The sequence below is a fragment of the Anomalospiza imberbis genome, chromosome Z (assembly GCF_031753505.1).
Source record: "Anomalospiza imberbis isolate Cuckoo-Finch-1a 21T00152 chromosome Z, ASM3175350v1, whole genome shotgun sequence".
Lineage (NCBI taxonomy): Eukaryota > Metazoa > Chordata > Aves > Passeriformes > Viduidae > Anomalospiza > Anomalospiza imberbis.
In genome coordinates this window covers 27,070,334-27,087,692 of record NC_089721.1, presented here as the reverse complement: position 1 = coordinate 27,087,692, position 17,359 = coordinate 27,070,334, and the positions used below count along the sequence as shown (strand labels likewise).

Sequence of the window (17,359 nt, the reverse complement as noted above, 5' to 3'; positions counted from 1 at the left end):
AAAGTGAACAGCATTGATGACATGGTATCAAACATGTCCCTACCCTTTAAGGCAAATTTAGAAAATAACAGTTGCCAACTGCATACATAATAATTACATCAGAAAATAGATTTTGTTTTTTCCCTTGTGAAAATATTATCATGTAGAAGTAACTTACCTCTCAGTGTTCAAAGACTGATCTGCATATTCGCTTTTCAAGGTATCTAATTCACTCTGTAGAAAAGCTATATTTGTCTGAGCTTCTAAGAGATCTTTCTTAAGTCTCTGATTTTCCTTCAAAAAAGGAAGATATGTTAGCTGTCATAGTCACCTCCACAAAATGTTGATATATTGTAATAGTAGAATAAAAACCATCAAAGTTACAAAAAAATGAAACACTATAAGATTTGGCATAGAGAGGGAAAGAAAATGAAAGAAGGGTAAATCAACAGAGAAGTCAGTAAATTAACATGCAAGAACCACTTAACTTTTATTTTTCCATTCAGTTACAAAAAAACAGGACCACATAATCTCAAGCCATTTCTAAATGTCCTACATAGAATGTGTATACATTTAAACAGGCTCTTTTTCAACTTAAAATATCCACATACACTTACCCATGAATTTAAAAGTTTATTTTCAAGATTACCATTACTAAATGAAAAAAAAATCAAAACCCAAATCCCCACAAGAATCTGTATTGCAGACACTAAAACTGAGGCTAAATTAATATGTTAATAATAATAATATTCTCTTACCAGCAACATATCATGTATTCTTTTTTTCAGTTCAACTACATCTTCCCTGTGGTTGACATACTTGGATTGCTCCTCCAGCTTGAAGTATTAAAAAATGCACAATTAATGTATTTGATTGTTCTGATTTAAAAAAAAATCTTATGGAAATCACAATAAATAATCCTTAAAAGGTTTAACTAAGAGTTAAAAACTTAGTTAAAAACCAAGAGTTTTTCCAAATGTACTAGCAGACAGCATTATTTCAAAAATCACTGGCTTTCTAGAAAATTGATATGCATTTTTCACTCTTTAGGTATAAAATATTCCTAACTAGTGACACAGAAGACAGCTTTTAAGATAGAAACAGTAACTCTAAAAAAATTATAAAAAATTATTACTACTTCAGCTATTTAATACTTGGGCAAGAAGCTCTCATGTTTCTTGTAAGAAATTTCCATTGCTACAAACGTTCTTCTAAATTCAGTAAAATACAAAACCCAAAAAATATATCCACTTTGCTCGCTATAATTCTGGTAAAACTTACAGCAAAAACCAAGATCAAAATTAAACCCAAATTACAAAATATCATTCCTATCTGAGATTTCATTTTACTTTATTACTAGGTATCAAATTACAAGATCAGATTGCAGTTGAATTCTAAAAGGCACTACACATAAAGTTGGGTACTAAAAGGCATTATATATAAATTGCTATATCTGGGTTGCCAATTCCATCTTTATCTAAAAATTACAAATACTTAGTGGCAATATATTGGACTTTTTTAATGGACCAAACACAAGACTAGGTAAGTGCAATGTTAATAACCTGATGGACCTAGAAAATTGTTAAGTTACAGAATTTAGGTAATAGTTGCTGCTCTCTTTCCTAAGTATTTCAACTAATTACACAGCATGAATACAAAAGCACAGAATGACAACACAACCTAAAAATTTTCTGCAGTTGCCATTTACTAAACAAATTAAATTAGAAACCTACAATTATGATTATCTATCTTGAGGGAGGCATTTCATAAGGTCAAAATGTCTTAAAACACTTTAAAAAACTGACCAGACTTCAACTCACTTTTTTAAGTTTTTTTATTGTCACCTGAAGATCCCCAACTTCAGTGTCATACTGGCGCTTCAGCTCATTTAGTGCTTCTTCAGCTTTTTGCTTCTCCTGCAATATTTTCAATCTCATTAGATGTTGAGACAAGTTTCAAATGTTTATCAAAAAATTCATTCATTGGTTTGGAAAGCACATGCTTTTTGCTTAGACAAATGTGTCCTTCCATTCTGTCCCTTCCTTAAGATCCATAGGTTCTGATTCTGTAACTATAGTCCACTTCTAAAAGTCATAGAAATAAAATGGTGGCATAAAAGCAAAGATAGGGGTCCATTCAGTGTTTTTCATTCATGATTCCTGTGCTTAACATTCTCCATGTCAATTACTTTTTTACTTCTGTTTTTCTTTTTAATCTTTTTCTTGCAAGTCTTAGAACATTATAGGCCCATGTCAGTAAAAGGCAAGCAGACAACAGTAGCTCTAGTTTTAGATAAATTGTACCATCCCAGGAACAGAGACAAGGGAGTGGTTTCGCTGCTATCCATTCAATAACATCCACATCACCAGGATGGTCTCAGCAGATGGCAATGGAAGCAGTGCCATCTTTTACCAGGGCACATAGCAGGGTATGTGCCTGTGTTTAGAGACTGCACCAAGTACTGTCCACGGGGATGTTCAGGGGTGAATGCCCTTTTGCGGGTCAAATGTTCTCTTTCCCTTGTATACCCTACATTATTAATATTGCTGTGATTATTGCAGTCTTCCAGTAAAATGTAATTCTAGTTTGATTTCATCCAGTTTCCTCTATTAGTGGAAGGAGGAGAGGGGGTAACAGGTGATTACAGGAGTGGGTTTAATTTTCTCACTGTGTTTGAAACCAGTATAAGTGCTCAGTCTAAATACCAACTGAGTATATAGTACTCAGTCTGAGTATCAAACCAATTTGTGCATCAACCACAATGAGAAGAATAGTGTGTGTGGTGTGCTATTGACTGGTGTGTTTCACTCACTCCAGTCACTCCCCAGGGACTCCAGTTTCACAACACAGGAAGTCAGAATGCAGCAGTGAGAAGTGGAGCCAATGGGACAGGTTGAGTTTTCACATGGAAAAGGCAGGCATGGATTTTGCTTAGAATTCAGAATTAGAATTTTCCATAGGTGACACTGACATTCATGTGTTAAAACAATAATCAAAGTAATGAATTTAAGTTGGATTCCCCTACTGTTGCAAACATAGACTCAGACTCGTAAGTATTGTTGGGTAATTATGTGCTTCCCTTGAAGAAACAAAATACAGGATAGGCTTATGCAGAAGCAGGTGTCTCGGTGCCATGAGTGAGATCACTCTGACAAACAATAGCCTTGATTACAGACATTAAGATTAATGGCTTAGTACATTCCCACAAAGTAAATAACTTAACATTTACTCTCAGGGCGTTTTAGTAGGTGAGGTTTGTGGAGCTAGGAGCTACAAGGAACACTGGAGAGTGAAAATGAAAAAAGCCTTGTGAGATACAAGTTAACAGACTATCTTTCATACCTATGGCTAGATGAAAAGAGTGATTAAGAATACAGACTAGGTGTAGATAATACACAGAAGATTAACTTTTGCATAATGCCAGTACATAACTGTAGATGTTCTCAGAATAAGCAAGCACACACATCCCAGTCATCTTTTTAAAGCAGTGAAAAAGGGTATTCAGTGTTTTTTTCAGTGATTTATCACTTTTTGAGGACAGTAATTTTTCAGAGAAAATGTGTTTGTTTTCTAAACATTAACAACTTAGCTTCTCTGGAAATGAAAATTTATCTCTACTAAGAGCTGCATTACCACTAGTTAAAAATGGTAAACCACACTTTTCTTTGCAGGTGTGATATCTTTAAGACTTTTATGCCATTATATTTTGTTTCCAGGAACACAAGAGGCTTTTATGGTGTGGTAAGACTGTTTTCTCCTGTATAGGAAAAAAAGCTATTTGAAGTAAATCTATCAGAATACCATTTACCTTCAGATATCAATTAGTGTGAAGTACTTAAAATCAGCAAGTTGGCAGACGCACTTTGTTGCTTCTGGTTCTGCAAGTACTCTGGTGAAAGAACCCATAGCAATATATATATATGGATGTTCAGTATACCATGTGTCCGACCAAGCAATAATAATGCCCATAGTATATGTTTTAATTAATGCATTTCTTATGCCCTCATTAGAATACTTTCAAAAACTGTTATGCCCATATAAAGTTTGGCTTATCTTAAATTAATGTAGTAACAATTCAAAATGAAAGAGGGAGCTGGTCTTGCTCCTTTGAATAATGCAGTCATATGTGGCTCTAATATATCTTTCCCTGGGAAAGAGAAGAGGATTTTTACTCCTTTTCATATAGACTGCAAAGGGGTGGAAGCAACAGCTAAAACTGAGCCAATCAAAACAGAATTTCCCATTAAGTTTGAAGGGCCCAGGCCCTCACACACTGCTATGACAGTTACCCTCTCTTAAGTCTCTAAAATGTAGAGTTGCAGGAGAATTGAGGAAAGAAAGATCACTGCTCTAGGCAGCTATACAAAGCAGGACCAAATAATCAAAGCATTAAATTCTACATAAATTGTTTTACTAGGAGAACTAGATCGCATTCTTTAGTGCTGAAATATAATTTTTTCCAGTCTGTTTCCAATATTGGTCTCAGAAAGAAATTCTTCTTGGCCAGTATGTTCCCACAAAAGGGAAAGATGTTTTTTTTCTTGGTTTATTACACCTAAGCAGATACTCCTCTTTAGGAAAGCATTAAAATAATTCATTTTTCATCTCATGTATAGCATTTTTTCATCCAGGCCCTGCCTACAGCAGCTGTGAGTCAGTCCATCAGGATCACAACCACACATGGCCATCAATCCTGCTTAAGATCACCGAGAGTTCAGTAATTAGGAAATACTGTAAATATAAAATACTCACTTCCTTTTTAACTTTATGCTCTGCAGCTTGTATCCGTAGTTCCATCTCTTCCTCTAACTCACTGAGTTGAATTGCTGCTTTGTCCTGAGCTCTAAAGTTTAGAAGAAAATATTCTCTTAGGAATTGCCCTCCGGCTTGAAAGAAACCCTGTGTGAAACACATCTGCCTACCTCAACTGAAACAAATTAGACAGAAAGACAGAGAAACAGTTTAATATTGCCCAGACCTTGAAACTGGTGTGGCTGGGAACCTAAATCCCAAATTATTTTGAAGATACTGGGAAATTAAATTTTAAATAATAGCTGCAAGCTGATGATTAGCATGAAATACATCTGCATTTTAAAAATTAAGTTACAAAGATTAAAGGTGCCTCTCATTATCCTATGAAGAGACTTCAAAAGCAACTTGCATCACCCACACATGCAAGATCTCTGTTCTGAGCTAATCTGTTTAGTTTTGTCAGTTATGATGTGAGACTGACAGTGCCAAGTAGTTAAAACAGGTAAATACAGTCCTTGAAGCTCATGAAGCAAAAATATGATCTCTAAAATGAAAGTATAGTGGACACGCATGATAAAACTCAAAGTTACAGCCAAGGAAGAGGAGTCAAAATGTTTTAAGGCATTTAACTAACAATGGAGTCTGCAAAAATTTGGTCCAGAATTTATTAGAAGTTTGAACAGGCAATCATTTGCAGGTTGCTATATGTGCTTACGCACAAGGGCATGCACACAAACTAACTTCAGAACTCAGTTTACAGAAATACTTTGCATGGCATATTTTGGCATTAACTCTCAGTAGTCTAATCCAAAAAAGCATGAGAAGAGAAATAAAAAAGAAACTGCAGAACTGAACTAGAAATACAATTCACTATACCTTTTTACTGCTATGGCCAGAGTTTCCATCTCTGTGCTTTGAAGTTTGATCTCTTGGATGAAGTTCTTAATGACATGCTCATATGGCTGGATTAATCTTGGTTCTGCTATGTGTATGTTCTGATACAGAACACTGACCTGCTCTTGTCTGAAAAAGAGAGATATGCACATTTTAATGCACTTACTTGGAACAATGTTCTATTACAGGTTTGAAAAACTTACTACAAATTAAGATATTCCCCTCTTTGCCTACTTTAAAAATTTAGCAAGCTAGATACAGGCTTTCAACATTCCGTACACTATGTCTATATTCTTTAAATTCTACAATTGCCCCTTCTCCACTTTAATATAGTTACTGCAAAAAAACAAACAAACAAAAAAAAAAAACAAACTGCCTAATAAAGTAATTTTTTTACTTCTGTTCATAATGTAGTGAAGGGAATGCCACTGGAGTAACCCACAATGCATATCAAGTTTCTTGATTGCTCTAATATTAATCATAATCTGTGAAGAAACCTAAGATTTCAGGAGGTTGCATAAGAATTGAAAATGGGTATGAATGCAAACTACCTAAGTTAAAAGGGGAAGGAGATAGAGAGAGGTGAGCTGTAGGCAAAATAAGAATACAGCTCTTCAGTTCCACACAAATTATTCTGGTCTATACCTAAATAAATTTGTCATTATAAGAAATTAATTCTGTATATGACTGTGAAATTCTGTACATGTCAAGTGAAAAATGACAGATATATCTCATAAAGAAGAAAGCAAACATTTCTGTAGGTATTTTAGTTGTTAAAAGCTCTCTTGAAATTCACAGTGAAAAGCTGCTTCAATGCAGGAATAGTATATTCTGATTTCTATTTAATCTGGACTAATCTACATAGATTGCAAACTGTTCAGAACCAAACCACTATTACAAAGTCTACTACATAAATAGCACTGATTTCTGTTCATGCTACTGGTATGTCATGCAAACCTTTGTTTTACATGCTAGGTTCCAATTCCTGGATTACATTAGGCAACATACCAGAAAATATTCTGTAACAGAATTTAGCCGTCCTAAGGAAAACTCAATGTGATTGACATAGACTATATACTGGAACATGAACACGTATTCAACAACATAAAAACCAAATGGAAAAAAGGAACAGAGAAGATGAAGTCTAGAAGGGTGGAGAAAACAGGCCAATAATGACAAAACACACATTATCAGAAGCAGAAATATAACCAGAAACAATGTTTTGCAAGTTCAAGCCTAACACCATATCTAACATCACAAATACCCTCACAAATGCCCTCTTTTTGTTGCTAACGAAAGCTTGAACCCTAATTAAACAATCCTCCTTGTTAGACAGCTGAAGTTTTCCTATCTTCAGTGAAGGTAGTGCTATTTAATACATTCACCATACACATTATATCAACAATTGTGCAATTCAACAAGTGTATATTCTCTTCATTTTTCTCACTTCAAGCAATTCCACAGCTTTGATTATCAATGCTGCAGCACTCTGCTTCTTGTATGTGATTTCTCCACTGAAGGTCAAACTATTAAAACAGTATCAGAACCGTTAGTATAGCTCAAATAACTGTTAGTATAGCTCAAATTCCCTTTTAAACAATTTAATAACTTCAGGATACTGTAAAACTTGTTTCCAGCTGAAATGCTGACATTGATTTTGAGATAGAGAAACACAAACCCAGCACAGAGAGATAAAGATTTACTGATGCCTGAGAAATTTCTATGTACATACATGTTTTTGTCTTGCAAAGGATTTCCTTTAAAAAGACTAATGCTGTATTACCTGTATTAAGTAAGTTAAAAATCTTCCAATGCATGCACACAATTTATTTTTCAAAATGTATTCTAAAAAGAGTAATGTTGAAGTTCACAAACAGTAGCAATAATGAACAGATTTATCTGATCATCAGATGCTATAAACTCTGTATAAGTAATGTAACATTAAAGAACTCTTCAAATGTATATTTATTCAATTAATGATTTGCATTTAAAATCTATTTTAAGGATACTTCCAGAATCCACCTGGAGGCCTGTAGTCAGTGGCATTCTCTGGGATCAATACTGGAACCAGTCTTGTTCAACTTGTTTATCAATGACCCAGATGAAGGGACAGAATGTACCCTCAGCAAGTTTGCTGATGGCGCTAAACTGAAGGAGTGGCTGATCCACCTGAAGGCTCTGCTGCCGATCTGTGGGACCTTGATAGGCTAGAGAGTTGGGCAGAGAGAAACTTAAAGAGTTCAGCAAGGGCAGGTGTCATGTCCTGCAGCTGGGCAGGAACAGCCCCAAGTGCCAGCACAGGCCAGGGGTTGTTCCTACAGAGCAGCTCTGTGGAGAAGGACCTGGGACTCTTGGTGCATCACAAGCTGCCCATGAGCAGCTTGGGCCAGGAGGGCAAAGGGTATCGCGGGGTGAATCAGGAAGAGCATGGCCAGAAGGTCAAGGGAGTTGTGCCCCTACTTGGCCCTGGAGAGGCTGCATCTGGAGTGCAGTGTCCAGTTCTGCTCCTCAGTAAAAGAGAGACAAGGAGCTTCTGGAGAGGGTCCAGCAGAGGATCACAAAGATAATTTGGGGTCTGGAGCATCTCTCTTATGAGAACAGACTGACGGAACTGAGCCTGTTTAGTCTGGAGAAGACTGAGAGGGGATCTCATTAACACATATAAATATCTGAAAGGTGGGTGCCAAGAGGATGGTGTCAGATTCTTTTCAGTGGTGCCCATCAACAGGCCAAAGAGCAATGGCCCTAAACTAAAACAGAGGAAGTTTCACCTCAACATGAGGAAAAGTCTCTTTGACATTGAGGCTGGCAGAGCACTGGAAGAGGCTGCCCAAAGATATTGTGGAGTCTCCCTCTCTGGAGACATTCAAAACACACCTGGCAAGATTCCTGTGTAACCTGCTCTTAGCTGACCCTGCTTTGGCAGGGAGGTTGGACTGAAAGATCTCCAAAGGCTCCTTCCAACCATAACTATTCTGTGATTCTTTTCAGAGTATATGCAAACCTGAGATCAGTTAGTTAGAGCATGGTGATAATAACACCAGGTTGTGGGTCCAATACCTGTATGGGCCATTCACTTCAGAGTTGGCCTTCATGATCCTTGTTGGTATCTTCCATCTCAGAATATTCTGTGATCTGGAACTACACATGCCTGAACTGAAGCTAGAAATCAGTAGGTCTGTGATGCTGACCCTCTGCCACACAGCTAAGTCTGTTTTAAGATGCAGTAGTCAGAAACCCAAAGTAGTTACTGTGAAGTTTTATTCTCCCTCTGGGATTAAAAAAAAATTATATTTCATATCCTTTTTTAGCCCAATGACCAGCTACCACACAGCTGGATTCAAAATATTTCAGTAGCATAGTTTTAGGAAGCAGTACTTAGGCTTAAGAAGTCAACCAATACCCATACAACCACAACCATGCAGGAGTCCGGAAAGGGCCTGGAAAGATCATAGCTGGTCACTGAAAGTCTCAATGATACTTATATGAGTGCTTCTACAGCAACAATACAGGATGTCTTAATTAAAAAGTAGTCTCACAACTACTACATCAACCAAAAAAAAAAAAAAATCACAAAAAACCACCAAACACAACAGCAACAAAACAGATGAAAAATCAAAGTCATGCAACAAAATTAGCAGGATTACTTAATCACCTATGATTTCAGGAAGATGTAATACACTTTCATGAATTGGAAAGATTGTAAGTGATTTAGTCACTCCAAGTATCTATGAATCCATGATGAAGGCAGCAGCAATTATATGGACACTATCAACATGCAGTAAGTATCTGAAGACTATTTGTTCCAAATTGACATTTTTATATTTTTAATCATTCCTCTGTTTTCACATACTTTGGTGAATATCAATGATACTGCTGCAGCAGGGCAGATTAGCTGCAATGAATATTACCCAATTTGTTTGTCATCACTTCTTCTTGAATATATGCTATTTCTTTCTGCAAATTCATTAGTTATTCAAAATTAATTATCAAAGAAGATTTTACAAATGTATTTCACCAAGGTGACTTGAACTCTGAATAGTCTGTTCTTTTGCTAGACAAAATGTTTCAGCAAAATTAATCTCAAATGCTTGGACTTACTCTTTAAAACTGGTTTTCCTTGAAATCCTAAATTCATTTTTCAGTGTATTTAGCTCCACACCTGTAAGTTCCACACTAACACAGTTGTGTTAGTGTGGAACTTAAAGGTATTCATAAATACTAATGCATGGAAAGAGCATTCTTTAATATATGGCATGAAAGTTTTTCGCTTTGTTCATCTGGCACTATGGTTATACTACTCATCATGCATGCGTTTATTTCTGTTACTTCTGCAAAGTGCAGACACCCAACACTAATAATCCACAAAAAGTATAGCTCTGTGGCCAAGGACTACTTTGGCTTTACCTTACCTCATCTCAAAGGTTTTATAGCATAAACCATCTGTAAAATTAGTACTTAGTACAAGTAATTAGTCAATATTTGCACAGCTTCACATGAGTTAACTTAAGCAAAGTTACAGTATTCACATGATTTCAGAGAGTTCCTGCGAGAACTGCATAAAGAAAATGAAACTGCTCTGATTATAATGCAATTTCTAATATGATAGATTTAAAATACGACGGTTGAATAGAAGAGGAGCATAAGAGAGGCAGGGGGAGGACCCACACCCAAAAAACCCACAAACACTGATTTTGGGGATATCAGATATTTAGATTATATTGTGTTATAATTTCCTTTAATCCACACAGCTGTAATAATCCTTATCAATTCATAGGATTATTTCTGGTTTGCTGATTGTACAGTGACCATTTGCCTAACAATCCACACTCTGAATACTGTTCAGAGAAAGATGATGGAATTTTTCAAATAATAACAACTCCAGAGTTGCTCAGTATCTTACATGTGCTCCCTGTGTAGTCACCCATGACCCTAACGGCAGTATTTGGTTTTACAACACTATTTTAATGTTCCCTTTCTGCTGTAGGTCAAATTACTGGTAAAATTGCTCTGATCACTTGTAGAAGGTCTGTTCTGGTATGGACACGAAGAGATGAAGCATAATGTGGTCTGAGCTGGGTGGTCAGAACAAAACAAAGCTCAAGCACTATGCATCTGATAACTGTCCTTACACTGGAGACTAACAGCCTATGTGTGTGCCTCCAAGAGATCAAGAAGTACTTTTTTTCTGGAAAGCAGACACATTGGATATGCTGACTGGTAAGTCAGCAGAAAAGAACAACCAAATCCGATACAGACTGGAAAGGATCTAACTTTGTCACAGCTGAGTGCCTAACACTTCCTCTAGATTGAGTGCCTGAAGGAAAAATAGATTACACAGAATTTTAACATGGTGTAAAATTCAAAATATTTCTGAACTTGACGCACTATGGGTTTTTTAATACTACCTTTTCTTTTTCTGTATCTGCCCCTTCAGAAACAGGCTGCATTAAAAGAAAATGATAACTCAGTAACCCCCAGATGAGACAGCCCAGCCAAGGTCTGATTCCCAGAGGAAAGATTTTTAATGTTTCCAAAACATGAATGCTGTTCCCTTAGAGGTGTGATTTAGAGCCAGTGGAGCAGCAGTGGAAAAGTCTGTGGGACAGTCAGGGAAAGATTAAGTCTGTGGAAAAGGAGAACAACTCAAAGACTTTATGGCAAATGATCACATGATGATACCAGGAAAACAATCCAGGAAAATGAATGCTACAGTGCTTAAGTTAGTTGTTAGCTGTTTTGATTAAAGCAAAAATCAGAAGAGCAGTAAAACTTAAGGTAGCTCAGAAAGAGCTAGGAAGCTCACAGAATGCCATTCACCACATTTCCAGCAGAGCACATCTCTCAAACCCCTGTCATGATATGTATTAAAAGACAAGACAACATTCCCATAGAAGAGATCTCCTCTCCAGCACTGTGGCAAGAAAAATGACACAGCATTTGGTTTTCCTCAAGATTTGCCTTTATCCCATTTCCAGGGAACATGCTTCAGTTTCCAAGGAAACCTCTCCAGTTCTGACATCATGGTTCATCATCTCATGAAAGTAAACACAAATTGCTGACAAAAGTTAATACCGTGCTCTATATTGACTTCGGCAAAAATCCACCTAATTTATGACAGCAAGAGCAAGACACGTTTTGGATGGGGTTTTTATGCAGCAGAGCTTCTCTGCTTTGTATGCAGGAGAGCTTCTGTTCTTTGCTGCAGTACAGCGGTACATCCATGAGCATCGCCTGTTTTCAAAGTTTAAGTAGCTCACGTTAAGAACAGCATGCTTTTCTCATTTTATCACATCCCCAGATCCACAATTTCTATACAGCTCCAGATGACATGACTGGGGGCACACTGTTATCATAATCATATTAAGAGACTTTGGAATTGTCTGAGGCATAAAATCTCACAATCAGGCAGCCCTGAAATCTGAGTCTGATGAGTAGTCAGCTTGGCTGAAAGTACAAGGCACACAAATAAAACAGACCCAAAGACTGAAAAGCAAAGCAATGGAGTATGAGGCCTCTCAGTGACAGCAGATTTAACTAAAAATAGGGATACAAACTTTCTACTTCAGATTAATCCACCCATTCATGCTCTAATTAATTTAGTGAATTTTCCAATAAGATTATCCAATTTGCCAAATATTGCACAGAAGTTGCCTGGTAGGGCTTAGTCTTTTTGACAGCCCCCAAGCCTTTGTTCTTCCTGACTGAAGTCTTTGACATTGATATTTAAAAATCTGTTTTCTGGGAAGTTTTTTGCCTATAATTTATAGAGAGAGAAATGGCATAGCATTTGTAAGTACGGGATTTTTCTTGTAGTGTCAGAGGATGTTAGATTATTCCTTACTCAAGTTGAGGAACAGAAAAGGATTGCCATTACACAGGATTGATATTCCCACACAATTAAAGGAAAACATCTATTAGGAGCATGGAGGGAACCTTTTAGTGTTGCCACTGAGATTCAAACTGAAATTGGCCACAACAGAATGCAACATCCAGTTACACCATCAAGGGCTAAACACTTCCAGTGTGACAGTACATTGAAGCACTCACTGTCTGGAGCACCAAAAAGGTACATTTCTTATTTGTCCACTCCTGTACCACTGCAAATACTTCCTAGAAGAATAAACTAATGAACATGGCTGACTTCTCAATAAAACAAATCTCCAGCTGGCAATTCACTATAAATACATATAAACTAAAGGCACTGCATTATTCTATGTTTAATTACTCACTATTCCTAATTAAATGTAACAATAGAGAAGGGTAGCTGCATTTTAAATGAAACTAAAAACAAACTAATCAAAACATCAACAACAAGGAAAAAAAAAACAACAAACAACCCTCTGTACAATTCCACTAAAGTCTGACTTCACATATTAGGTTATCAGCCTGGAAAGGCCTTCCACAATTTTTTTTCCTAGAGGCAAATTGCCCACCAAGCACAAGTAAAGGCTAAGGCAAACAATACTTTGACTCACAGTAACCACCTTACCAAGAAATCTAACTTAATTTAGTCAAAAAAATATGTTCAAGTGAGAAGGAAAGGAGCAAGGCTGTAAAGAAATTCTTTAATGTAACTCTGCCTGTTTATCTGCAAACAATAAAACCACAGCTTCAGCACAGACTTGAATCTTTTGAAGTATAATCTAAAAGGACTGTGCAACCGATACACCAAACAGCAGAGGTATGATCCATCCCATAATAAAATTACCTTTTGCAAAAAAAATAACTAAATTCAAAATATACTTATTGTAATATATGCTTATTTTAGTATCTGGCAGTAAATAATTTTGCATTAAATGACGGCTACTACACTGAGGACTAGGGCAAGGTATAGACCTGTTACTGGGTTTCACACCTCGTTATGGAGGGTATTTATGCTTCTTAAAAGTTCAGTCACAGAAACTGAACTTTCAGTTTCTGAAACGGAGACAGAACCACGTGTATCAAACCACGCGTATCGTGGAACTTTTCCATTTGATTTCCATGGGTATTCACTCAAGTTGAGGAATGACAGAGAGCACAGGTGTTTACTGTGGCATTTTCTCCTGACTTCAACCCTTATCTCACTGTTTCCATTTGCCATGCCTTCTTTCTGTGTAAACCCCAATAGCATCAAGGCACATGTGCCAGTGTCTTGCTAGTCTGTGGCCACAAGGCAGAGCATTCTGAGGAACTGAACCCAAAAATGATCCAGATAAAAACTGCACAACTGAGATTAAAAATCACAGACTACCAGCTGCACTTATCTGGCTTTTAGAAGTTTCTCCTTTGTAATTACTTTTCTCACAGATGCAGATGTCACAACAAATATATGAAATCCCAGAACAAGGATGCCAACTCTTTTATAGCACTGAAGATGCAGGTGTGTTCCAAGCCAGTTCTAGTTTTCAAAGTACTGCCTTTTCCTGAATAAAAACTTGAAGTGACAAACAACTAAAACAAATTAAATAATTTAAACAAAAAAAGATAAATATCTTTTTTGAAGTCCAGCTTGTACTTTGCTTGATTTTGTTATATTTTTCTGCTTAAGATTCCTCAAAGAATTTCAATTTATTCATTACTCATATAAGTGGTCCTAATGATTTTAGTGGGACTACTCACATGGGAAAAAAACCTTACACATAGGTTTCAACAAAAAAAGACATGGGCTACAAATGGAAAAAAAAGTTGTGCTGTAGAACAGACCTGGTTCTAGCACTTCAGGATGGGAGAGAGAAAAAATAAAGGGCACACTGTGTTTCAGTTGACACTGACACACATTTAATGAATACAGTCAACTGTGAAGGATGTTCAAATCTGAACCTGAGTAAGAAACATTTACATCAAATTACTGCCTACCTGATAGCATTTAACTAACAAAACTTAGCTGTTTTCAGGTTTCATGTAAAAGAACCGTAACACAAATTACATTGTCGTGATGAATTTAGCAAAACTACCAGATGCATCTGTGTAGTGGAGCCAATTAAAGCTGTTCCCCTTCCTATTATCCTTTTAGACAATCAGACTATACTGAAAGTGCTGCTGCAAACAGTAACCAAGATACTGAAAAAGAACTATTACCAAGAGGAGACAGATGCTTTCACAAGTTACCACTGTTCATGAGTCAGATTTTTTTTCAGCTCCAATTGAGTTTCTGACTTCAGGTTATTAACTGTGTCTGCAAGCTTTCAAACTGTATTTTGTTCTTTAGAAAGCAAGTGTCTAACAGGAAAAGCACCATGAACAAATTAAGACTTGTACAGAATTACTGATCTGTCTGAAATGTCAAATAAGACTAAAGAGTAGTCCAGAAAGAAAAGAAAATTTAGTCCAAATTTACATATGAGTAGTAGGTTAAGTAACTGAAAAATTCTCTGAAGAAACTTTTTGCCTCATAACCGAAAATATTTTTAATGTGGCTGGAACCAAATTGGTATAGGTAGGAATTTAAGGAGCACTACATAGAAACAATATAGAGATATATTCATGTGCATGACTTTATTAAACTCTCTTGACTAGCTGCCAAGTCCTGAAACTCAGATTACTTGTTTTCCACCATAAATTACAATTTTAAAATGAAGCAGAATCACTCTGTACTTTCTATGGCCAACATTTTCATATTAATTTTGAGCACCTTAGCTTTCAGGCAGATTCCTAAGAGTCACCAAAATTCATCTCTGTACACTGGAACCAGTCCCGTACTAACAGAGCCGTGGTAAACAGTTTAATCTCCAACAAAGCTACCATCAGTTGTCTTCATTTCACTGAGACCGAGGACAAAGACTCTCACAAATTTCAGTGAGTTCACCAGACCGAGAACCATATTTACCAACACCGTTCATGGGGAGGCAACGATGTTGCTGGTCAGCCTTTACCAGAAAAAGACTTACTGGGCAGGAAGAAAAAATGCTGGGGGCTGGTCGGGGAACAGCACGAGGAGAAAGTTCTTGCGGAACCAGCAGAACTTTACATCTCGTGCGTTCCAGCAGCCAGACTTTCCCACGTGGGTCTCTGGCGTAACAGAGGAGAGGAAGCTAAAAGCGGCTGGACGCTGGAAGAACAGCGCTGGAAACCACCCCAGCCGGGAAGCAGGTGTGCAGAGGGCTCGCTACACCTGCAGGCACAGGGGGCGAGGGGTCAGGCTACTCGGCCGCTCCCCAGCTGGAATTGCATCAGCGCCGGCGGCGGCTCCGCCAGGAGGGCCGTTCCCGCCCCGCAGGACGGCGGGGCCGGTTCAGCAGCGGCGGGGCCAGGGTGCCCACGGCTCAGCCCGCCAACTCCCACCGCCGGGGTCGGGGTGGGACGGAGCGGGCGGGTCCGGACCTCACCTGGGGATGTACCTCGCCTCGTCCCCGAGCCGCACCTCGAAGTCCCTCCAGGGTTGTTCCAGTCCCGCGGCGACCCAAACCGCTGACGCCTCTTCCTCCTCCATGTCCTCGCCCCCCGGCTTGCTGCCAGCGGGCTGCGGCCGCGTGACGCCGCGGAAGCCACGGGCGAACTCCGGGAAGGTGATGGCCCCATCGCGGTCGCTGTCGAGGCGCTGGAAGATGGCCTCGGCCTCGGCCGGCTGCACTCGCAGCTCGGCGCAGAGAGCAGCGAAGTCCTCCCGCTCGATGCGGCCCGAGCCGCTGGCGTCGCACGCCAGGAAGAGGGCACGCAAGCGGGACAGCTCGTCCCCCGCCGCCTGGGGATCCATCGGCCAGCGCCGGGGGTGCGGAGATTCGGACCGCGGAGAGAACGCGATGGGATCGGGTGGGCGGCTGCCCTACCTGCGGCTCAGCGGGGAGGGCCGGCTCCTGCTCCGCCCCGGCGCCCCGCGGGGCCGGGCACGGCCGGGAGGCGGAACGTAGGTGGCGGCTCCTTCCCGGGGCAGGTCCCGGGCCGGGCTGCCGACACCCCCGGGACTGCAGGGCGGTCCCAAGCCCGCAGTGGCTCCGCTGGCCCACGGAGTTTAGGGGCACGGGGTTCCCCTCGGGCCCAGCTTGTTGCGAACGGCACAGGTAACTACAGACAGCAACGTAGGGTAAAAATTGTGTCTCACCTCCCTGCAGCACTCAAATGTGAGTCCTGATAACTATGCGGTCACCGTAAGGTGTTAAACCTAACTTCCATTTTCCACCATAATAAAAATACTCTCTCTTCACGTTCATGGAAGACTCAGAAGCCACATGATGACACAAAGTTTGAACAGATAAATTCTCGCTGGCACAAATGAATAGTCTTGGAGTTATACCTTGTGGGTATGTGCTCACAGATGTCTCACCGCTGGTGATTTAGAAATGTGGACTGTTAAAATACCATCTTAAACTGAAAATGCAAAAGATGCATCAAATCAATAAACTAGAGGAGACAGCTTTTTAGTGCTTTGTGAAGAACTAGAGTCTTTCTTGACAGACAAGAAGAAGACGAGTCTTGAAGACAGGAGTCAAGATCTCTTTCTTGTTGAAGTCAGACTCAAGACTCAGATCACATTTGAATCTAAGGGATATTTTAAAATTATTATTTATTTCCCTACACTTATTCTTGTTTATGTTTATCTGCAAATGTAAGTTGTGTTATACCACAGTTGTGATAAATAGACTACAAATCTAACGTCAAAACAGCATTTCCTTATTGACCAAAACATAGCCTGATTATGTAATCTAGCAAAGCACAAATAGTCCATCTTACCTCTACTCAGAATAAAGCACATACTGTAAATGGGAACAATCAAGTATTCTTTTGCCTAAGATGTGAAATGCCCTCAAAGGGC

At 38.8% G+C, this 17,359-nt stretch overlaps 1 protein-coding gene across 1 annotated transcript in view; it reads right to left on the bottom strand.

Moving 5' to 3' along the window:
- RASEF (RAS and EF-hand domain containing) overlaps positions 1-16,512 on the bottom strand; it is a 29,458-nt gene extending 12,946 nt beyond the window's left edge. Inside the window, exons 1-6 of the mRNA XM_068175889.1 lie at positions 15,936-16,512; positions 5,608-5,754; positions 4,732-4,822; positions 1,800-1,895; positions 738-815; positions 158-273 (exon numbers count right to left, since the gene is read on the bottom strand). Of these exons, the coding sequence (XP_068031990.1) occupies positions 158-273; positions 738-815; positions 1,800-1,895; positions 4,732-4,822; positions 5,608-5,754; positions 15,936-16,303 (896 nt within the window). The 5' untranslated portion in view covers positions 16,304-16,512. The remainder of the gene's footprint in view (positions 1-157; positions 274-737; positions 816-1,799; positions 1,896-4,731; positions 4,823-5,607; positions 5,755-15,935) is intronic.
- Positions 16,513-17,359: the final 847 nt, after the last annotated feature.